Source organism: Camelus bactrianus, chromosome 7 (assembly GCF_048773025.1).
Source record: "Camelus bactrianus isolate YW-2024 breed Bactrian camel chromosome 7, ASM4877302v1, whole genome shotgun sequence".
In the NCBI taxonomy this organism is placed as follows: Eukaryota; Metazoa; Chordata; class Mammalia; order Artiodactyla; family Camelidae; genus Camelus; species Camelus bactrianus.
In genome coordinates, this window is record NC_133545.1 from 13,335,304 (window position 1) to 13,359,993 (window position 24,690).

General features: G+C 42.4%; 1 protein-coding gene across 1 annotated transcript in view; it reads left to right on the forward strand.

Annotated features, from left to right (window-relative positions):
• The first annotated feature begins 280 nt into the window (after positions 1 to 280).
• ZC3HAV1 (zinc finger CCCH-type containing, antiviral 1) overlaps positions 281 to 24,690 on the forward strand; it is a 52,516-nt gene continuing 28,106 nt past the window's right edge. Inside the window, exons 1-3 of the mRNA XM_010947482.3 lie at positions 281 to 992; positions 18,040 to 18,175; positions 22,152 to 22,404. Of these exons, the coding sequence (XP_010945784.1) occupies positions 685 to 992; positions 18,040 to 18,175; positions 22,152 to 22,404 (697 nt within the window). The 5' untranslated portion in view covers positions 281 to 684. The remainder of the gene's footprint in view (positions 993 to 18,039; positions 18,176 to 22,151; positions 22,405 to 24,690) is intronic.

Consider the following 24,690-nt stretch of genomic DNA (forward strand, 5'->3'; position numbering starts at 1 on the left):
CCTGGGGGCCAGGTTTGGGGAATCTCGGGTAGCATGCCAGCTCCAGCTTGACGGCTATGTTTGCTCAAGTTACTTCCCCAAGTAGAGTGAGGATAACAATAGCTAACTCATGGAATTGTTGCGAAGATTCACTAACACCTGAGGCAGGGTGCCCAGCTCGGAGCAAGCGCTCACTTGGGTCTGTTCTTTCCGGAACGGGTCGGGTGGAGAACAGAGGATTTCTCAAGGGAGTTCCCAAGAAGCGTCATTCGCCACTTTGGCTGACGTATAAAAACTCCACCAGAGCCCCAAGATCATTTTTAGTTTCTCTTCTTTCCGAAGAAGCATCGCGGTCCCCGGCTGGGGAACCTGACCCTAGCCGAGCCTAGGACCAAGAGGGAGCCATCTGGCGGTCTCCGCGGTCGCCGGCAGATTAGCCCGCGCTTGTTCGCTCTCTTTCCATTCGATCTTGGTTGCGATTGATTTTAAATCTGGCACAGGGACCGGGTGGATGAGATCTGGCCTCTCGACCCAAGGCTAGTAGGAAACCGAAACCGCTGGACTCAGCTAACCGCGGCGGAGAGCGCACGCTCGCTCCAGGCGCGCCCAGTCCGACACCGCCTGCGCCCGCCCCCGGGACTCGAGTAAGTTTCGATTCTCTCTGGATTCGAGTCCTGAGCGGCGGCCAGGCCAGCGCAGCGCGCCATGGCAGACCCGGGGGTGTGCTCCTTCATCACCAAAATCCTGTGCGCTCACGGGGGCCGCATGGCCCTGAACGCGCTGCTCCAGGAGATCCAGCTCTCCGAGGCGCAGCTCTGCGAGGTGCTGGAGGCGGCCGGGCCCGATCGCTTCGTGGTGTTGGAGACCGGCAGCAAGGAAGGGGTCACCCGATACGTGCTGGCCACCACTCGAGCCCGGGTCTGCCGTCGTAAGTACTGCGACAGACCGTGCGGAAACCTGCACCTCTGCAAGCTCAACCTGCTGGGCCGCTGCCACTACTCGCAGTCGGAGCGGTGAGTGCACGGAGCCGGAGGGGAGGCTCCCGGGTCCGGGTCCGGGAGGACCGTCGTGGCGGGGGAGGCTCAGGGTAGGGGCGCGCCCTCGAGGGGACCTCGCACTCGATAGCCTCTTTCCTCCTGCCTCTCACTTCTCTGCTCCCCTTCTGGCTGAGTCGGGGCTTCTCTCGGAGGTTCCGTTCCCTCCAGCGCCTTCACACTTTTCCTCGAATATGGCTAGCGCGCTATTGCTCCGGTGAAGACTACGATTAACTCCCCACCTCCGTAAGGATGTAGTACTTTGGGAAAGCCAGGGCCTAGAGACTTTGGAGGCAGGTTTGGGAAGGAAAGAAAATGCCTCCGCTCTGTGGAATCCTGGCTTTCCCACTCTGCCACCTCTCCGCACCCCCCCGACCTCCCCCACCGCACCCCCCACCCCCACCCCCCGCAGGCGTTCTGTGGTTTTCCCTGCAGTCGGATGTGCCTTCATCACAGGGAGCTGCGGGTCTCTGCTTGGCCCTCCATTCCTAGCCGCCTCCTTTCCCCTCTCACTTTTCTGACGTCGGTCCGCACCACCAGACCAGAATGTCCTAGTCAAGGTTACCAATGGTGGGTCCTCTCCCAGAGCCCCTTCCCCGCGGTCCCCGCAGTGGCCCGCACCGCTGACCGCCCACTCGGGGAGCCGGGAGGCGTACCCCCCAGGCAGCTCCTTATGTGTTGCCACTTGTTCTCTTCCGCCTCCTGAATATAGGTATGCCTCAAGGTTTGGGTTAAGCCTTTCGATAACTTGGAGACCTGTCTTCCAGGTCTCTCCCTGAGAGCGCTCACTTCCTTGGGTTCAGTTGTCACGTCTACAAAGATGGCCTCCTTATGTACACCCGCTGCCCGGGCCTTCCTGGTTTTTCTGCTCCCGGCGTCTGAGGAGCAGCTGTACCTGAATATCCTGCCAATATGGGTCAAACTCATCTTCTTCCCACCAGGGTTGGGTCTCTGACACTCCTCCTCAACCTCTTCTTTCTCCGTCACAATACCTTAACCACCAAGTCCTTTTATTCACGGGTCCCGTCTCTTTCCTGTCTGGTTCTTGCTTATCATCCCACTTTTAAATAGATGCCTTGGTGAATTAATGAATGATTTTCTCCGACTGTAGTCTTTCTCCCAATCTTTTCTATCCGTATGTGCTTCTGCTAAATTATTTTTCTTGATGTAGTACTTTTTACACTTCGCCCTTTCTTAAAAACGTTAAGTGGTGTCAGTGTCCAAAATGGTGGTCATCAGGCTTTCCAGCGTGCACTTATTAGCAAGTAACTTTCGATCACTCACTCCCAATATTTGTGTGATAAAACATACAAAAGATAGATATTTTAAATGAGTGAGGTAGGTGAGATAATTAAAAATTTTTTTTTGTTTAGATAAAAACTAAAATTTAAAACACATGTTCCGTTGTTATTAAAAAAATATTAATTGAGTATGTTGTGAGGCAATGATTTGAAAGTATTTCTGAGTTTCAGGAAGTTAGGTGTATGGAAGGAGTCATCTAAGTCAGCAACAGATGAAACCAGGAAGGAGGAAAAGAGGGAAGTAAGAAAAAGGAAGGACAATTCTAGCACTGTACCAAATAAAAAAGGAGATGGAAAGCTTTGTTGTCTTTCCTATTATGTTGTGAAAATAGTGTTGGCTTTTAGTTTCAAATACATATGCTTCTTCACTATATATATAGTTTTTCACTATATTTTCAGTCTTACTAAGGTAGAGAAAAGAGGATGATTAACCCCCATATGCCCATCGTTTCTGTTCAACAGTTTTCAAAATATGGCCAGTCTTGTTTTATTTATTCTCCCCTCCCCAACCCTGTCCCCAACTCCAATGTATTATTTAAAAACCAAATACAAGAGATTATTTGCTTTGTAAATACTTCAGTATCTCTAAAAATTAAGGACTATTTTATTGATATAACCACAGTGCAATGATCACTTTTTTTTTCAGTTACAACTTTAATATCGTAATATCCAGCTGGTGTTTAAATTTCTCTGCCTTATAGTCTGACTTGCATTTTCAGGGAAAAAACCCTACACATATATAATCCATAATTGTTTCACAATGTGACCTATCTAACATATTTAGAACCTTTGTTATATACAATATGTTTAGATACCTTAGTTTTTTGTATTATTTTTATTTTGTTATTGTTAGTTTGAAACATCAAAACCATTTAAAACTCATAAATTAGATAGTTAACCCCTCACTTTTCTGTATTTTAAAAGAGTACATATAGGGATAATTTATGCAAGTTTGGATGGATTCTCTGGGGAATTCATTGAAGTGTTATTTCTTTTTTGGTTGAGTTATAAATTCTTATTTCTCACATTTATTGACCTAGTCATATTTTTTATTTCCCTTTTTATCACTTTTGAGTTTGGGAATTATGAATTTTTAATCCATTAGTATACGTTGTGTCTTCATAATAAAGACCCTTGGGAGAATTTTTTTCTTTTGGCTCAAAGCCTAGAAAATATGGTTTTCCCCCCAAGTATGTTTTAAAAATATTCTCCTCTTAGCAGATTATAAAACCTTGTCTTCTAAAACTTGACATGTGGGAGTGAAGACTTTCTTTGCGGATTACACGTTGATGGGATCTGTTGATCAATTGATACCCACACTGAGATTATTGATCCATTTAGTAAACTGTTCTATGTGTAGGGACAGTTTGCCTTTTGCTGGACTTCTAAAATTTCCTCTGTAGTACTAGTATTTAAAGATGGGATTTCTCCTATCAATTCTGCAGTTCCCATCTTTTCTCTTGCGTTGCTTTTAGCTATACATTTTGGTTGATAACAGGGCTTGCTTCAGTTTTGGATAATTATTTGTTCTGGTGCATCAATTTGAGTATTATTTCTTTGCTGAAATACATGCTCACACGTGGAGTTCTAATCCCAGGTCTGACACAAATAATAACTACCATTTGTTGAGCAAATAACTAAACTACTAAGCACTATGGTAAGCACTTTAGGGGTGGTATCCACAAATACCATGATTCTTGAAGGAAGTGTTATAAGTCCCATCTTAATGTAAGGAAACTCAGGCCTAGAGCTATTTAGAATTTTACGAAAGGCTCACATAGCAGATAGCTGGCAAAGTTAGTGTTGGACTCAGATCTGCATGACTTCTTAACGTAGCTACTTGTGCTGTCAAGTAGTAGCTGTTTGAAGTGTCATCTTTTATTAACTCAAGTTCAAGATATGTTTTTTGCAACCATGATTTCTGTTTAACTGTTGAAAGCAGGCTCTCAGAGTGTCTTCAACTAGCTTTGTGGTTTCTGCTAATGTGGGTGTTTCCTCCTGGCTCTTTCCTGTTTGTATGCTTTTCCCGTTTGCTTAGTTGAAACTTTGGGTGGGGGTGGGTAGATGCAAAGAGAATTAGTTGACTATTTCATAAATCGAAGGGGAAAAAAAACCCCAAAGTGCAAAGAATAGTATAACAAGCATCAGAGTATATTTATTCTGAGTATGTAACATATAAAAGTTAAACTATATCAAAGAATATATAGTATAATAAGCTTATAACTCACCCCTCTGAAAAATGTTTACATTTTTCATTTTTGCTTCTTTTATTTAAAAGTAAAATAAAAATCATAATAGGCCTAAGGTTATTATTTTTTTCTCTTCCTTATTTTGACTCCCTTCTTTCCCCAGAAGCAACCCAGTCATAATTTTGGCGTGTATCCTGCCCTTCTGTGATTTTGTAATTTCCTTTCGTATTTATATTCATATACAAAATGTAGTATTGTTTTATCTGTTTTAGAATTTTTACTCAGTGTTATGTTTTGAAGATCTATTCGTGTTAATACGATGTAGTTTGTTCATTTTAACAGCTGTATAGTATTTCATCATATGATTTATGCCATAATTCAGTACCTATTCCTGCAATAAGGGGCATTTGAAATAGTTCCAGTTTTTTTGCTACAACAAATCAAGTTGCCAAAAATATACGTGTCTCTTGGTGCTCATGGCAAGAACTTCTCCAGGGTAGAGCATTAGGAAATGAAATTGCTGGGTTGAATGGTTGCACAACTTCAACTTTTCCAGATTCTGACAAATTAATGTTGTGTTTTGTTTTGTTTTGTTTTTTGAGTGAAGGTAGATTTATTCAGAGAGATACATTGAAAGGCAAGAGAAAGGCAACAAGTTGTGGGGGTTGGGTGCTCAGTTTAAAAGTAGGTACACATTCCGGAGACAGAATGCAGGCTGTCTCTGAAGAGGGAGAGAGAGAGGGGCGGCCTGAGGCGCCGTGTTGCTGCTTTTTATGGGCTTGGTGGCTTCATATGCTCTTAAGTAGAAAGACCAGTCTTTGGGGAAGGGGCTGGGATTCCCAGGAAGTTGGCCATTTCCCAACCTTTGACCTTTGGTGGCTAGCCTTGGGACTGCCATGGTGCCCGTGGGTGTGTTATTCACCATGTTAATATATTATAATGAGTGTATAATGAAGCTCAAGATCAGCTAGAACTTAAATCTCTTTATTTTGTGCCTCAAGGCCTACTGGGGGTCGAGTCTGACCATTTTGATGTTAATTGCTGTGGCATTCCTTGAATGGCTGTGCCCTGCCCTCTTCCATCCTGTCTCATTCCCCTCTTAGAGAGTTTACTCCCATAATCTTATGGGGTTGCAGAGGGGCGAAGGTTCATCTTCTGAAACTACTTCCAGGCTGAGTAGGGGTGTTGACCCAGGCTATCAGGGAGTAAAAATCTCTGAATGCCTAATCTAGGGGCCCCAGGTGCAGGACAGCCTTTTGTTTTTGCATCCAAGTGCGGTATGGACTAGAATCTTCACATAGCCGCTCACATAGCCGTTATCTTGATGTGGAACTGTTGTAACCGCTTTCATAATTTTCTTATGATGATGGAGTACCTTTGTAACAGCAGTTTAAAACTCTATAACGACAAAAGACCAATCAGGTTGCCAATTACTTGCCACGTGGTCTTAATTTGGATGTCGGAGTGGTCGCCTTGGTGGATCTTCTCGAGTCCGAAGAGATAGAGCGATAGAGGAGATAAAGAAAAGATCCAGAGGCGAAAAGATCCAGAGGCTCGGTGGGCTCCTTCACGCTAGAGAGCTGGTCTCTGCCAGCTCCTGCAGGCAGCGTCAGCCGCCACCTAAGCGCTACTTGAATCGGCATGGCACGGGAGAAACCCCCTGCCACCCTCCGAAGAGAGGGGAGCCGTAACCCAATAGGCGGATCGAGATTATGCCCTTTGAGTCCTGTTTCTTTATGTAAGTGCCCTATGTTGGGCGCCAGAGATATGATGCAGGAAAAAGGATGTGGGGTGTGAGGAGGGCCGAGTCCCAGGTCTCGGTTGAGCCCCTGGGACGTGCCCCGCCAAGTGTGGGTCCTTGGCTTCGCGCAGGAAAGAATTCACGTGCGAGCCACTGTTGAGTGAAGGTAGATTTATTCAGAGAGATACATTGAATGGCAAGAGAAAGGCCACAAGGTGTGGGGGTTGGTTAAAAGTAGGTACACATTCCATAGACAGAGTGTGGGCTGCCTCCGAAAAGGGAGAGAGAGAGGGGGGTGGCCCAAATTAATGTTAAAAGTGGTCGTACCAATTTACATTTTCATGTTTGAGAATCCCAGTCTCCCCATTTTATGGCCCCCTACCCCTTGGTATTATCAGACTTTTTTGATATATGCCAATTGGAAGGGTATAAAATGGTATCTTACTGTTTTAGTTTAAAAGAATTTTCTCATTAAAGTTTTAATTATGTGATATTTAAATCATGAAAATATATAAAGCGTAAATATCTGTGTACCCACAAATCTGCTTCAGAAATAGACTATTACACATTTAACCCCTCCAAATTCTCATCTTTGATTATCGCCCCCATTATAGAGGTGATATCTAGAGGTAAACATTGCCAGCTTTAGGTATGGTTGACAAATAAACATTGTATATGTATTTAAGGTGTACGATGTGGTATTTTAATATATGTTTACATTGTGAATGATTCCCTCAATCAAGCTGGTTAACCTGTTTATCATCTTATCTATTTATGCCCATTTTTTGATGGTGAGAACACTTAATATCAACTCTCTTAGTGAGTTTCAAGCATACATTATTATCAACTATTGTCACCATGCTATACCTTAGATCTTTGGAAGTTATTCATCTGATAACTGAAAGTTTATACCCTTTGACCAACATCCCTCCACCCTCAACCCCCTGACCAAATTTCTGTCAACCACCATTCTACCCTCTTTTTCTGAGTTTGACTTTTAGATTCCATGAAGGAGTGAGATCATGCAGTTTTTGTTTTTCTGTGTCTGACTTATTCCACTTAGCATAATGTCTTTTAGGTTCATACATGTCACAAATGGCAGGATTTCCTTCCTTTGTGGTTGACTTATATTTCACTTTATACATATAAACCACCACATTTTCTTTATCCAGTCACCTGTAGATGTACACTTAGATTGTTTCCACATCTTAGTTATTGTGAATAATGCTGCATTGAACTTGGGAGTGCAGATATCTCTTTGAGATACTGATTTGATTTCCTTTGGATATGTATGTGGATGCTGGATCATATGGTAGTTGCATTTTTAATTTTTTGAGGAAACTCCATACTGTTTTCCATAGTGGTTCTACCAATTTAAAATCCCACAACACTGTACTGCATTTGGTGTTTTTTCTACACATTTATTATTTTTCTACATATATGTTTATTTCTAAGCAATATTTAGAATTTTTGGTCTGTTCTCAACCCTATAACGTCCGTGCTAGGTATGCAGACACTTGCTTTATTTGCTCTTGTTTGCACAGCATGATGTCCCTGAGACTTACCTGTAATACACAGTCTTGTTTCTGTACCACCTTGAGACCTAGGCAGGATGGACTTTTGCTCGGGACCCTCCGCCTTACAGGTCCTACTTTCAGCCCTCCTCCAGTTGTATCCCTACTCACTTTTTGAGGAGTCTGTGGGGTTAAGGAATCATGCTCATCTAGAACCTGTGGCCCCCATCCTCATTCTAGACTATCCTCTGGGTTCCCAGGACCCTAGAATTCTCAAGCCCACTTCCAGAGCCTGGGTGGGCTTTGTCCCTGGATCTTCCTATATGTGGAAGGAACTTGGATGTACAGGTTGGCATGTCCATTGGCTCTGTGTGGTGGCACTAGCAGTGTGGCACAGAGCCTGGGGGGAGAAGAGAAGTCGTGGGTCAGAGGGAGGAGCCAGGGCTGACTTTCTTCATTCTACTGCATCCTATCAGAGTCATCTGAAAATTCTAGTTTTGGGGGCTTTTGGGGGCTTTTGGGGGAGATGGGGGTTAGCTAGGCTTACATATTTTTTTTAATGGAGGTACTGGGGGTTGAACCCAGAACCTCACTCATGGTAGGCACACACTCTACACTGAGCTACACCCTCCTCCCCAAGAACTCTGGATTTGAACTTGGCCTTCTAGGTCATTATAAAATGATGCTTGTCAAGATAGGAAGAGAGAATATATTTTATTGAACCATTTCTTAGCTTGATTAATTACTTTTAAGTGTTTAGACACTTAGTGCATGGGACTGCATTTTATTTTGCCCTAAACCTCACAAATTTAAGGAGAGAGACTGCTCTCATTCAGTCAAATGTATAGCTTTCTTTTGTACAAAGGTACTCAATTTATACATCAATTTTCTTGTATTAAAATATAGCTTGTTTTCAGTATTTGCTATTACAAACTAATATTTTGGTATATCTTTCCTTGTGGACATGTTGAAGAGTTACCTAGGTCCCTAGTAGTGGAATTTCTGTATTTATCTAAGTTTTAGGAGATAATACTAAATTGCTTTCTAGGCATGTATACCAAATTTTATTCCCCCAGAAAAATATGAGCATTCCTTTGTTTCATATCCTTGCCAATTGATACCATCAGTCTTTTACAAATTGTGCCAATACAAGGAATGTGAAATTGTACCTCATTGTGGTGTCGATGCTGGAAATATTCTCAGTCTCTAGCCCTTTAAGTCATAATGCTTTTTTAAAAAAATTCTTTTTCACATCCTTCATATACTTTTTTTTGGTTTTGTTGGTGGGGGAGGGGGAGGTAATTAGGTTTATTTATCTATTTGTTTTTAGGGAAGTACTGAGGATTGAACCCAGGACCTTGTGCGTGCTAAGCACGCACTCTACCACTGAACTATACCTTCCCCCATAATGCTTGTTTTTTAAGTTTGTCTTACTTGGTGTCTAATTCTTAGTAGTTGCTTCTTTTTGCATTTTTCTTTTTCTGGCCTCTTAGGGCTCTGTTTTTATCTGTAATAGCCTTTATTGTATTTTTTTTTAATCATTTTAAAGTGTACGGTTCAGTGACAGTAAGTACATTCACGGTGTTGTACAGCCATCACTGCTGTCTAGTTCCAGAGCATTTCCGTCACCCCAAAAAGAAACCCCACCCCCATCAGCAGTCACTCCTCATTCTCTCCTCTCCTCAGCCCCTGGCAGCCTCTAATCTACTTAGTCTACCTGGACTTGCCTATTCTGGATGTTTCCTATAGATGGAATCATAATAATATTTGTCCTGTTGTATCTGGCTTCTTCACCCAGCATCGTGCTTTTTCAAGGTTTGCTTTTACTTGTGCATGTTACGTGTCATTTGTGCGGGGTGAATTTACCCAGAAGGAGTCTTCCTGGAAGTTCCTTTTGTTACTAATCGTGCTGCATCCATGGAGTCTCCTTGTCAGGTTGGTGACCTTAGAGACCTGCTGTTTCCTGTGACATCACAGTACAGAGGGGTGTGTCCCCCATATGAATCATTTGGGAATTTTTGTTCTCTTTTCAGATTTGCTTCATGTTTACTTGACTATGTGACCAAATTTCACTTTCAATTTCGGCAGCAGAAACTGAACTAAGAAACTTAATGGCATTATAAATGATACTGTGGATCGTGATGAAATCTTAAAAAGGTGACAAACAAGCCTCAGATAAAATATTTTCTACTTTTTACATAATGTAGAGACAGCAGAATTAAACATTTAAGACAAGTATAGATTTGTTTTCCTCCCATAAAAGGATTCTAACTTGATTACTGCTCCTGACCACATTTATTTCCAAACTGGCATCTGTGATCTTTACCTCCAGGCTGCTGTGGACTTGGTAAGGCCCCAAGATGGGGGCGGAAAAGGAGTAAAAGAATATAGAAGGACCTAGGGTTTCAGGCCCACTTAGAAATCAGTTTGACCAAGTTGGGGCAGGAGAGCTGGGCTCAGTTTGCGAGAAGAAAGTAGAGACCTTGTTCATGATCTTTTAATGCGTCCCCACTGAGAATTTTAATATCTTTGAGACCAACTCAGAGCTTCAGATTAAGAGAGGTCATCTAGGGAAGTGGTTCCCAAACATTCTGATTCCTCACCCCTGTCATTAGAGAACATTTCGAGCAGGTACTCCTATTATGTATATATTTATTTAAAAATAGTTTATATAATGGTATAACTCTTCGTTTGTATATTAAACATTTACTATTTTTTTGCCTTTTAAATGGACTTTAAAATCAACTTTGCTGAGGTATGATTTACATACAATAAAATATACATATTTAAATTGTACAGTTTGCGGGGGAGGAATAAATTAGGAGTTTGGGATTAACAGATGAACACTACTATATATAAAATAGATAAACAACAAGGACCTACTATATAGCACAGGAAACTATATTTAAAAACAATAAAGTGAACAGTTTGAAGAGTTGTGACAAATGGATATACCCAAATAACCATCGCCATGATCAGCATACAGGAATTTTTCATCAGTCCTAAAGGTTCTCTTGCGCCTCTTCTAAATTAACCAGTTAATCCTCCCGAGTCCTCCACTCCTTTTAGCCCAGGCAATAATTTTTTACTTGCTTTCATACAAAGTAAATATAAAGAGTTGTAACATTTTCGCCATATCTTGATGGGTCCTTCTTAGGTAGCCCCTGGAGTGTAGGAAGTACCCAGCTTTGGAGCACTGCTTTTCAAACTCTGATGTATATCTGAATCACATGGGGAGAGCTTATTAAAATGCAGAGTCCCAGGTCACACATCAGAAATTCTGGTTCAGAAGGAGTGAATTGGAGCCTGGGAATCTGTGTTTTAACCATCTTCTGAAGGGGTTTCATGAACCACACTTTCAGAAACAGTATCTGGGGGTGAGTTTCCTGGCAGATGTGGCTTCAGAGTTTGAGAGAGTCAGAGAGAAATGGATTCTTCAGTGCATAGTGACAAAATGATGAAAAAAGTATTGCATTTCTCCAAAGTTAAGGTGACATGTCTGTTACTCTTATGTAATAGACCCACAGGACATCCTCGGGCATTCTACTCACTCCATCAACAAATATTTATTGAGTACATACTTTGTGTTGGAAACCATAGGCTGTTTTAGAAGCTTCTGCCCCTTTATCACTAAAGGAATTCTCAAATACTGTTAACCAGTTCATTCCTATTTCTCTCTAGTTTATATTCTTCTTAAATTCCAAAGGGATTTATGTTGGTAAGTGTGGCAGGGGGAGAGGAGGTCTGCTCAGGGAGAGGAGCCTTGTGTGACCTACACTGTCCAATCATCGTGATTTTGGCAGTACCACCACTACCTCCTGCCCTTCATTCTCTTCACTTCCGGTGCTTTCTCTCAGTCCTGATGAGGACCTAGGGCGATGGTCCCAAACTTTTGCTGCACATTGGAATCGCTTGAGGAATTAAAAAAAAATACTGATGCCCAGCTCCTACCCCGAGACATTCTGAATGAGTTGGTATAGGATAGTACTTGGGCACTGAGGTATTTTAAAAGTGCCTAAGTGGTTCTAATGGGCAGCAGAGTTTAAGAACCACTCATTTAGAGGAGCAGAGAAGTAAGTCAAACTGGGGAGATAGCCTTTAATAGTAGACAGTGTTTTGGTGGCACCTGAACTGTTTGCCTCACTCTCAGTACAATTATAGACTACAGTCAGTTCCTTGCCCCCTACCCCCCATCCTCAGCTGGCCTGGTCCCCTCCTGTTGCCCTCTGCTGCCCAGAGTCTTGCAGCCTACCAGATGCATTCCTCTCCCCTCTCCCTTCCCCGCCCCCTCCAAGCCCTCGGCCATCTGCACCTGGGGCTCCCCCCATTACAGCAGTCAGCTGGCATCCTCTTCTTTCTGCCTAGAGTGCTCCAGGTAATACAGTTGTGGTTAGAACACATTTCTTCAGCTCCACCCTTTTTCCCCCCACATTGTTCCTGACCCTGCTCCTGTGCTCTCTGCTGGGCTACTCTGGTTCTACTAGGTCCCATCTTACTAGGGGTTCCAGGCTCAGTGAACCGACCCCTGCCTCTAGCAACACGACAGTTTAATCTTGAACATCAGAAGTACAAACATACAGAGAATAGGAGTCCCATGACTTTAAAACAGTATTTATTCGGGTAGTTTTGGATTGATGATGTTTTATTCTTCAGACCAGTGGTTCTCTAGATTTTTATCTTTCACACATCCTGGTTCCTTTTTCACCTGGCTTACATCATGGTGAGCTATTTCCTGTTTTCTGTACAAATCGACTGGCTCTTTGACTTTGTCCACCCTCCCCCATGAGGTGTTGGAGAGCAGTGGAGGCAAGTATGAAAAGTGAAGGGGTATTTTGATACAAATCACTCTCAGAAAACAAGACTCTCCCTTAGGTAATCTTTTTCCCGTTGGTCTGGTTGTTGAGCCCAGAGTCGACGTGGTGTTTACCAACTTGGGAAGTGTAAGAGCTCACAGGTGAGCATGTAGTTCAGGAACCCAGTTTAGAATTTCATCTGACAGGCCCCGCAGCAATTCCTAACCTTGGCTGCGCACTGGAGTTGTCCGGGGTCCCCCATGCAGTCAAATTAAATCAGTCCCTGAGGGTGTGGCTCAGGTTTGGGTGTTTCTAAACACTCCCCGGTTGATTATTACGTGTGGCCCAGGCAGAGAACTGCTCTGCAGGCTAGACCTCATCCGTGGTGGGGGAAGGATTTCTTGCCAGGGTTAAAATAACATTTCGTTCTGTGGCTGGAAGAGAAAGGTAAAAAGGTCATTTGTTTTAAGCTTTTGGCTTGAGATTCAGAGACATTCCTCCCTCTTTCAAGGCCATCTTTGCTTTTTTTTTTTTTTTTAATTATCATCTCCTGTCCCAACTCATGCTGTTTGAAGTTATCTGCTCCAAGTACAAGCAGCATTCTGCAAACACTTGTGTTTCCCTGGGCTGTTCTTCAGGGTTTATGGGCCAGCTCCTTTCTGTTCTGAGAGGTGGGGAGTCCCTGTGGCTGTGAACCAGCCTTCTGCTGGACCCACTGTCCTTTTGTTGGAGAAGGTAACCTTGAGCGCCCTTCCTCCAAGTGTGCTCATCGGACCAGCAGCGCAGGCATCACCTGGGAGGTTGTCTGAAATGCAGATTACTAGCCCTCGCCCCAGACCTACTGATCAGAAACCCTGGGGGTGGATCCCAGCAATCTGTGTTCTAACAAACTCTTAGATGATTCTGATGTGAGCTAGGAGAAGTTTGAGACTCACCCAGTAGGTCTGTGATGGGGGCCTGAGAATTTGCATTTCAGACAAACCCCCAGGTGATGCTGGTTGAGGGACCTTGCTTTGAGAACCACTGGCTTTGAGAACCCCGAGAGGCCTTGGGAGACTCTCACCCTGCTTCCTGGCTAGAGCCTCGCAGCCAACTTTAGGGAGCTGGATCTGGGACGGAGTGGTCAGAAGACCGTGGGAAGGAAGCTTCTGCATCTTAAACCTGAACATGACCTCCAGCAAGCGCTGACCGTGACTGATGCTGCTGAACCTGTCTTCTCGATGCCGATCATAAGAAATAGTTTCTTTTATTGTGTCCCTCCTACACCGCTTATGAGATTTACACGCATTCTCTCTTCTCCTACCTGACTCTCAATTTTCTGCTTAGTACTGGGGGACAGTAGCTCGAATAATCCAGAATGGCATTTTTTTTTTTTCTGGTTTGGAAAAACTTCAGACCTGTTTTTGTTCATTTTTCCAGGTTATGTTTTCATTTGCTTTTTGAGATGTGGGTTCAGTTATCTGCTCTTATTATTTAAGTCACCTTTGAGTTCTCATTTTTCCCAGCCTCAGTTTCCCAAAGTGAAAAGTAAACTTTTCCACATAGGTTATAAATACCAGATGCAAGTTCCTGTCACTTAGTAAATATGTAATAAATGTTAATGTCTGTACTGCTGGTCGTTCTTAAGCCCCAAATAGGTGAGCACAAACTGCTCTACCCTGAACAATATGCTGAAATCAGGGCAAAGATAAAGCCCCTAGGGGAAGTTTGGAGAAGTCTTGGGAATGTGGGAAAACAGAGCAGGAAAACAGAAGGTGGGGTGGGGCGGGGTTGGCTGCAGGTCAGAAACCAAGGCTAGACATAAACGTGTTGCTGACTGAAGCTGGGTTCAAGATGAGTATCATGGAATCCAGAGGAAAGAGCGGTTTGCCTGAGGATGGAGATGAGAAATGAAAAGTGAATCTGGGTCCTCAGGCAGCAGCAAGGACTCAGCTGGCGCAGCCTGTGCTAGGCGGGCCCTTCTGCAGACGTGTCTTGGGTGGACTTGAGAAAGGCTGGACACTCAGGGTACCAGGAAGAGAAGTTCTTGTTAGGCTTGCCTGGCTGCCTTTAGTTATTTAGAGGAAATGTGGACTTCAGGGGCCTTGGAAGTGCCCCATTCCTCTGGCTAGGACCGTGCAGGCACCGGACACGTATGACCAATGCAGCATCTCACTGGGACCTGGAGCGGGGCTGAGTCCGCATCTGTGATTCTAATTTGGCCACAGGAGGAGGTACCATAGTCTTGGCCCTGTGTTCACAATGGCTGGACTGGAGATCAAGGGAAAGCAAGGATTCTTCATTCCTCCCTAAGGAGGAACTACCAGTTGTCAGACCCCCACCCCCCCACCCCCCAGCCAGAGGTAGAACCAGCCTGGAGGTGTGGTGTTTCAGTGAGGTTGTTTTCAGCTCCGTATCACGGGGACTCTTAAATGACAATGCTAGGTGGAGTGAGATGCCTTTAAAGGTAATGAGGCTCATCATGGGGGAGCGTTCTGCTTTGGGCTGAAGGCTGAGCCCCCTCCTGCTCTAGAGTCTCTTCACGGACTTCCCCGCCCACGGTGGTTGGGGCAGTGACAAGGTGGGGTCTTAGCCCCACTGCTGGGGGCTCTGGGAGCCAGGGGCTGTGGAGGGAGCAGTTATCTGAAACCACAAAACCCAAGAGCAAGCAGAGAGCTGAGGTCTGTACCCTATGATATTTTATCAGGGGAGCGCCAGAAACGCATGAAAAGCCAGGGACTGCCAGTGGAGAAAGGCAGGAGAGGGCATGCCTGAGAAAATGGCCAGGATGCAGGCGTCGCCAGAGCCTGAGCAGCTGCCCTTGACTTGGGCGCGAGCAGGGTGCACGTGAGGGCTGGCTGGGCTTGAAGGGCCTGGGCGATGGCTGCCATGGTGGTTGATTCTGGTTTTTCTTATGAGGCTCCATAGCAAGAACTGAAGGCCGTTCCGAAGTGTTTCAGAAATGCCCTGCACACAGGCAGCAGCTTTTGAATGGTTACTTTTAAAGATTAATTCTTAGAGGGTAACTTTTGCTTAGATGTTTACATTAAAAAAAAAATCAATGTCAATTCAGTAAGATAATTTTGCATTCATTTGCATTTGTTTACTAGTGATGAACAACTGAAAATAGTGGCAACTGACATATGTTTAATATTTGGGAAATGAAAGCGAGCTATTAAAAGAAAGATTTTAATTCTCAATAAGAAAAATAGAATAAGACTTGAATAAATGAAGAGATATTTTCTGTTCCAGAATCAGAAGATTTAATATAGTTAAGCTGACATGATATCTAATCTAATTTATGGAGTTAACACAAATTAGATTCTTAATATGATATTTTGTGGAAATTGACAAAACCATAATAATTTTCTATAGAAAAAATAATGGTGAAGCTCACTGAAGAGGTTTTTGAATAGGAATAAGCCAATAATAGGATAAATTACTTTGTTAATATTTTAAGTATGGTGCAAAGGACATTCAAATTGTATGGTATCGGATTCAAGGCAGAACAGTGGATTGCTAGAAACATAATAGGGATTCCAGTAGTTCTAAATTTGCTAAAAATTAACAAATAGTCGTCCTCTATAACAAGATAGTAAGGAAGGAATCCTATTTAACAGACATTATTGAGAAAGGTTGATATAAAGCACTTTCTGTCCTCCTCTGATGTAGGTTGTTAAAACAAGCTCCAGATGTTTTAAAGAATCAAAGTTGGAACCCTGTCTTTTAAAAGTGAAACAAAGTGGTATATTACAGTTATCCAGCTGTGGTGGAGGAATTAATTTCTCAAGTATTAGAACAGTGGGCTAAATTATAATTGGTGAATTGGAAGGACCTGATCATATAGAAATTCAGCAACAACAACCTTAATAAATTCTTAATAAGAAGGAGAAAATGCAGAACTACTTGAAATAAACAAGGCTGGTAAAAATCAACATTAAAAATGTAAAGAACAGTTACAAATCTATAGGTCAGTACCTACTAGATAAAAGAAATAAAATAGTATAAGTAAGACAAAATACAACCAGCAAGCCTACATGTGGGAATATTTCAGTCTTGCTAATAATTACAGTGCAAATTAAAAGCGAATGTGTATTTCATACCTATTGAAGTAGCAAAAATGGTAAAACTCCATGTTAATGTGCTTGTGGGAAAATAGGCACACTCTTAGATTGCTGTTATGTTTCCTGGAGAGCAGGAGATCAAAATAAAACACATGCTGCCAAGAAAATTATTTGGTCTTTTGATGCAATACTCCAGAAGGAATAAATCTCAAGAAAATAAGATAAAAGAAGAAAGATTGTACAAAGGTTGTTTCTTTATAATGAAACTCTGGCCGTTACCTAACCACCTGACAACTTGATAATGGTTGTGCAAACTCGAAAATATTAATATCCCATCATATTAACAACTGTTAAAACCATAAATCTGACGATGTTGGTGCTATGATAGGGAGCATCTGTAGGTTAAAGTGAAGAACGTGTTTGTTATGTGGACATTAATAACTGTCAAATTACGTTTGTCTAATGAAAACACCCGTGTTGTCAGGGTTTCTCAATGGGCTAAGTCAGTGCTTGTGGGACTTCAGGATGATTTAATCATCTGGGGATCTTGTTAAAGGGCAGGTTTTGATTCAGTAGAACTGCCCTGAGATTCTAAATCTGCGACAAGCTCCCAGATAATGGTGACTGGTTCTCCCACCACGCTTTGAATAGCAAAGATTTAAATCTCTGCCATGCAATAGGGTAGTCACTAGTCATGTGTGGCGATTCAAATTTAAATTAAGTAAAATAGACAATTAAATTCTTAATTCTTATTACCTATATTTCACATGCTTAGTAGTCGTGTATGGCTTACATCTTGGAAAACAGATTATAGAACAATTTCATCATCATAGAAAGTTGTTATCAGACTTAAATCATCAGTCTTCAAGGGAAGGAGATTTGTATCTTTTTCTTTGCAGAATTGTTTGATGTGTACAATTAAGAGCTTGTTCTGTTCTTTTGTGCTCACAAATAATATAGGTTTACGTTGGTATGTAAGGCATAGGAGAGAGAAAACAAGGAACAATTTCATATAATTTAAATGTTTGATAAATGGAACTCTCTTTTCCTGTTGATTTTATTGTCAATCCATAGATGTGTTAGCCTGTTTACTCTTTGTCTCTCAACGAGCAATCATTTCTAATCAATTGGGTTCAGTTTCTTTGCCAGTTTTTTTCTGGTCTCACATCGTTACTGTATACTGGAGGAGACATTGTTTAAAGAAGTATTGCAATAATTTAAAGTATAGATGTGTATAATTTGTGAAAAAAATCCTCATATTACCTCCTCCCATCTAAATATTTCACCAATTTATATTTTTGAAGTGTATTCTCTAAGCAGGACCAACCTGTATTAGTTACTAAAAGATATGGGCATTGATTTTCAGTGACTGAAAGTTCCCTGGGTGATTGCTTTTTCTTTACTTCTGTGAAGTGGAAACACTGACAATTGTCATTTCCTTCCAGGAATTTATGCAAATACTCTCACGAGGTTCTCTCAGAGGAGAACTTCAAGGTCCTGAAAAATCATGAACTCTCTGGACTGAACAAAGAGGAATTAAGAGTGCTCCTCGTTCAAAATGACCCTTTCTTTTTGCCCGAGGTAAGTTCTCTCTCCAGGCAGGGGGAGTACCATTGGCAGTGTCTTGTCATGGGTGTGCTTTAGTGCGAGCAGAGAACCCTGTGTGAGTGGGTGTGATCTGAAGAAATAATGGTAGGACTAACTGTTGCTTTACATCAGGGTGACCCCCTAGAAGAGGTGGGCTTTGAGTCAAGGTTTTGGAAGATGAGGGTACAGGCTAAGTTGTTGTAAGAAAGAGACCTCAAAATGCAGCGATTCAAATAAAATATTGCTTTGTTCTTCTATCACTTGATAGCCTAAATCTGGGGTCATTAAACTATAGCCCTTGAGCCAGATCTGGCCTGCCACTTGTTTCTATAAATAAAGTTTTATTGGAACACAGCCACATCCATTCATTTACATATTGTCTATTGCTGCTTTCTCGATACAAGAGTGAGTTGAGTAGCTGCAGCAGGAACTGAATGACCTGCAAAGCCTAAAATATTTGCTATTTGATCCTTTATAGAAATAGTTTGCCAACTTTTGGCCTTGCCTAAGATGTAGGCAGGCAGGTAGGCCAGTGGTCAGGCAGCTGGATTCCATGATGTCTTGCAGGGACTCAGACCAGCAGGTTAGCCCTGTAATCTTATATATAACCTATCTGTTCTATTATTGGACTCAGGCCATTAGAGAATCTGTTCTCTTTCAACATGTGGCTTCCCTGTGCAGGTACAGTGAGGCTCTTATTGTCACCATTTTCTAGCCAGCAGGAGTGAGTGAAAGGCAAGCAGCGTCCTTTTCCAAAGCTGTGACTTGGACACATAGAGTGCATCTTCTCCCCTCTCATTTGCCAGACCTTATCACATGATCACACCTAAGTAGAAGGGAGGCTGGGAAATGTAGTTTCTGGCCAGGTAACTATGTGCCTAGTTGAAACTTGGGAGCTTCTATTATTAGAAGGAAGTTAAGGACAATGGCAGATAATTAACAGTCTCACCCACACAGGAATATTGACTTGAAAATTGGAGGATGCTGTTTAAAGAATGGTATCTGACCTGAGAAAATCCATGAGTAGAGAGGTTAGCCTCACACTGAAGGAGAGGCATAGAAACATATGGAAGACCCAAATGGAGTGGGTGGAAGGGATGGAGACAAGATAAGCAAGGTTGAAATTCTGATGTGCTTTTATAGACGACAAGATGGCTGTTAGGGACATCTGGAGGGTCAAACACCTTTTGACTGTAAGCTCAATGTGTTTCCCTGAGGACTTAAAAAACTTAGGACCTGACAGGTGATTTTGAGTTGACCACTGATGATTTTACAGATGAACACATATGTAAAAATGTGTTCGGAGAGGGAGAGGGGGAGGAATATATACCCAATTTCCTCTTGCATCTTTCATCCAGGTACTTGGATTCGTCTCTGTGTCCAGGAGCCCAGGGAGTAGAAGTCTTGTCTTGGAATCTCTATAGCCCTGGGCTCATGGGCGTGTCTAGTCCCTCCAGGCTGCCAGGACGGGGGAACCGCCTTACACACCAACCTCGTTAAAGTTCCTGTTGACAGGCAGAGGCATCCCCGCCTTTTCCTTTTCTGTGAAGAAGGGTGAAGTCTTGTTATGACCCTGGAGAGGAGTGTTGCCCTGTGGTCCCCTTAGTCTAGTGTTAAACTTGGAGGTTTGGAAAGCTCACTCATCGGGCCTGCTCTCTGCTTCAATTCTCCAAATCACCAAGGAATTTTTATATCACGTCCTGGGAGAACAAGGGCAGTGGAAGCGCCTCCTTTCTCTGGTGAAGAACCTACTAGAAGGTGCTGTTGCTGAGGGATCCCAGAAAAGGCCACGGACAAAAGTGAAGTGACGTCCTCCTAGGAAAATGCTGTTGTCATCCTTTTATCCCAGAGTCCCAAGTGTCACCTGAGGCTCCCTTTCCCTTTTAAGAATTCAGTACCCATGATTAGTGGGTGGTGTGGGAAGCTTTGTGCCTGAAGTCTATTTTTAGCTAATAACTTAATTGCCATTTACCACTTGTCAGAGTTAAGATCACAGACTGGGAGACTGCACTGTTTCCTGAGCCAGAGGTCTGAGGAGCTGGTTCCTGTAGTGGGGAACTGACTAGAGCATCGATAACATAAGTGTCTGAAAATCCTGGGCAAGAGTCGTCTCTAACAGAGTGTTTTAACTTGAGGGAGTAGGGCAGGAGGAGTTCAACCAGAGTTCAACTAGTTCCATGGATAGTTGGTCAAGGATGGTCTGTCCATGTCTCTCAGAGTCCTGACTGCCACTCACTACCTGTGAACAAGGCATTTAATCCTTTTGGGTCTCACTGCAGTTATTTGTTTTGTATTTGTTCAACTAACACTCAGGAGTGCCTGTAAGTGGTAGGCACTAAGTTAAATCCTAAAGGCAGCAGTGGATAAGACACACCACCTGCCCCCCACCTTTTTTTTGGCTGTGGACGGGTGATTAGATTTACTATTTATTTATTTTAATGGAGGTACCGGGGATTGAACCCAGGACCTCCGACACTGAGCACACACTCTCCCACTGAGCTGTACTCTTACTACTGAGCTACACCCTTCCCCCATTACTTGCCTTAAAAACTTAAAATGTTCATACTTTTTCACTTTGTCTTGACTTGTGAGGACATAGAAGCATCAGACAAATTTGACTGCCTGCTGTATAAACTTGTAAAATCGAATTGTGCTTATTAAAGGAAGAAATGCTTCCGTTTGTTCTGGCAGGAGCATTCTTACTTAACCATCAGCCTGGTACTAGGAATGTTAACCAGAGTATCATTTGTGAAGTTGCTAATTGTTCCCTTTTTACCAGAGCCTCTAAAACACTGGATCTCAAGCATTAGGGTGCATCAGAATTTGCTGGGGGGTTTGTCAAACCCAGGTTGCTGGCCTCACCTCTGGCCGTTCTGACTCTGTAGATGTGGGGAAGGACCTGGGGATTTGTATTTCTAATATATTTCCAGTTGGAGGTGACACTGCTGGTCCAGGGACCACACTTTGAGAAGTGCTGGTCTAGAGTCCCTGGAGTCTAGAATCTGGATAGTAGAATCAGTAACAATAATGCCTATTTGCATTCGATTTTAGAAGTTGTCTGTGTGGCTAAATCATGGCTGCTAGAGTCTGATTCTGTGTCTTTGCCCCTTGGGTACATCGCAGTGAATCGTGCTGACCTGGTTTGCTCAGAGTCTGAGACAACTTATAAATGTTTTCATCTTTAAGAGTCCTTCTGTAATGATTCAAACCTTTGTCTCACATTTTATATTTTGTACAACACATTTACTTATTTTTTTTTTTAATTTAATCTGCTGCAACTTGGTTAGGTAAGGACAGCAAATATTTTCCTCCTTTACCGGAGAGGAAAGAGGCTGGGAGCAAGTAAGCAATTCAGGTGAGGTCACGTGTCCCTGTTCCAGGGCTGCAGACTTAAACCAACATCTTCTAGTCCTGCATCAGGTGGTCTGGTCTCAGGGACAGTATTTCCTCTGCCCTGCTTTTAGTGAGAACTACATCTCTGTGGAGCTAGGTATGTGGATATACCTATTTACATAGAAATATAAAAATTATCTTGTTTACTTGATCTTTTGAGAAATTGCCACGCTCTGCCTCGCTTAGAGTCTAGATTCCCAACAGGTGCAGGTAAGACCTTTGTATCCTTTTAACTGTAGAATGAGTTGATATCCAAAGACAGTCCTTTCTCTTTGGGGTTCCTTTATAATGTTGGGCTCCCTTTGGGTCCTGTTTGGTCCTATCTGTGGCTGGCCATCTTCTGTTGATTCTTCCAAAGGAAGTTAATCATATTCATGTTTCTTTGTTAGTCTGTAGGCCTATTCTGCCCCCGATAAATCATCGGTTGAATACAACTCACCAAAGATAATGGATACAAGTCCATTTTTTTCCATATATCTCTGCTTACTTCTGAAATTTTTATATAAACATTCCTTAGTGAATGTGTGGCATGTACAGAAACATGTTTTATCTCTGGCTATTGTTTTCTCTTCTGTAGATATGCAAAAATTATAAGGGCGAGGGTGGAAGACAGATTTGTAAGCAGCAGCCACCATGTGAAAGGCTCCACGTCTGCGAACACTTTACCCGAGGGGATTGTGGTTACGCCAACTGCTTCAGGTCCCACAACCTGATGGACAGAAAGGTGCTGGTGATCATGAAGGAACACGGCCTGAGCTCAAGCGTGGTCCAGAACATCCAGGACATCTGCAACAGCAGGCACAGCCGAAAGAAGTCCTCTGGCTGGAAAGGTAAGTGCTTTCTCATTAAAAAAAATTTTTTTAAGTGTAGTTGATTTACAATGTGAGTTTCAGGCGTACAGCAAAGTGATTCAGTTACATATATACATACATAGATTTTTTTTTTTTCTTTTCAGATTTTTTCCATGATTTACTGTTACAAGAAATTGAATATAGTTCCCTGTACTATACAGTAGGTCCTGGTTGTTTACCTATTTTATTTATAGTAATATGTGTCTATTAATCCCCAACTTCTACTTTTTAATTAATAGAACAAGCAGAGGGGGAGGGTAAAGCTCAGTGGTTAGTGTACATGCTTAGCAAGCACTAGGTCCTGGGTTCAATCCCCAGTACCTCCATTTAAAAAAACCCTAAATAAATAAATAAACCTAATTACCTCCCCCCAAACAGAAACAATCAAACAAAAATTAGAACAAGGGCAGAAATAAACAAACCACAAGGAGGGAGAAACTTTACCTAGGATCACTCTACCTTTTACCTGTGATCACTCATCTCATCAAACTCTGTTTTCCCTTTCAGATGTTGTCCATACACATACACAGTTTTTACATAATTATGATCATAGTTACGCACGTGATTTTGCAGTTTGATTTTTATGCTAAGCCCTATCCCCCCAACAAGAGATTAAAAAAAATGTCTTATCATTTTTCTAAAAGCTAATTGATAAAACTTTTTTAAGGGGAAAAAATAAAAATGTTAAGGATTGACCAGGTGTTAACGTTTTGTCCCAGTCGTTTTGCCTCTTTCTCTCCGTATATGTGGACATACAGATACTCACACACATGCGACCGTTTCATGGTTAAAGCATCTGAGGTGTGCTGTCTTCAGGAGACTTCCCTCATCACTTTGCTGATTGACTCTGTATCAGCACGTCCCTCCTTGAAACAAGGCCGTTCTCTTCCATAACCATGAGACAGTTAACACAGGAAGTTGCGTATTCATGCAACACTGTATACAATTTAATTTACAGTTCTCAGTACTGTAAACTTCTTTATGTTTATTTTTAAAAGTTGGTCAAATATAATATAAAATTGGCCATTTTAACCGAAGTGTCATTCAGTGGCATTATATTCCCATTGTTGTGTGAGCATCACCCTCATCCACTTCCAGAGCTTCATCATCTTCCCAAACTGAAACTGGACAAGAACCCCGTTCTCCCCTCCCTCCAGCCCCTGACAGCCCCCCTGCTGCTTTCTGTCTCTGTGGGTCTGACTGCTCCACCTGCTTCACGGGAGTGGAGTCACATAGGATTTGCCTTTCTGTGACTGGTTTATTTCGCTCACCACAGTGTCTTCAAGTTTCATCCAGTCCAGGTTATGGCATGATAGAGTTTCCTTCCTTTTAAAAAAAAGGAAAAAAAAAAATATATATATAATCCTTATGTAATTTTTCAAAAATTGTGGTAAAAATACACATAACATTTACCGTCTTAACCATTTTTAAGTGTTCGGTGGCATTAAGTACATTCACACTGTTGTGCAGCCAATCTCCGGAACTCTTTTCATCCTGCGAAACTGAAACTCTGTACCCATTAAACAGCCCCTTTCCTCCTCCCCCAGAGCACCTGTCAACCACCATTCTAGTTTCTGTTTCTATGAATTTGGCTGCTATAGGAAATTTCTATAAGTGGAATCATACAGTATTTGTCTTTTTGTGACTGGCTTATTTCACTTGGCATAATGGCCTCAAAATTCATTCATCATGTAGCATGTGTGAGAGTTTCCTTTCTTTTTTTTTTTGATTTTTAAATTTAAAAAATTTTTTTTGGTGGGGGGGGAGGTAATTAGGTCTATTTATTTATTTTTAGAGGAGGTGCTGGGGATTGAACCCAGGACCTTGTGCATGCTAAGCATGCACTCTACCACTTGAGCTACACTCTCCCGCCTAGAGTTTCCTTCTGTTTTAAGGCTGAATACGGATACACGACATTTTGTTTACCCATTCATCAGTCAATGGATGCTTGGGTTGCTTCTCCCTTTTGGCTTTTGTGAATTATTCTGCTATGAACATGGGTGTACAAATACCTCTTTGAAACCCTGCTTTCAGTTCTTTGGATACATACTCTGAAATGGAATTGCTGGACCACATGGTAATTCTGTGTTAAATTTTTGAGGAACCACCATACCATTTTCCACAGTGGCTGCACCATTTTAAATTCCCACCAGCAATGCACCAGGGTCCCCATTTCTCCACCTCTTCGCCAACACTTGTTATTTTCTGTTTTTTGGATAATAGCCATCCTAATGGGTATAAAGTGATTAGTACTATTTCTTAAGC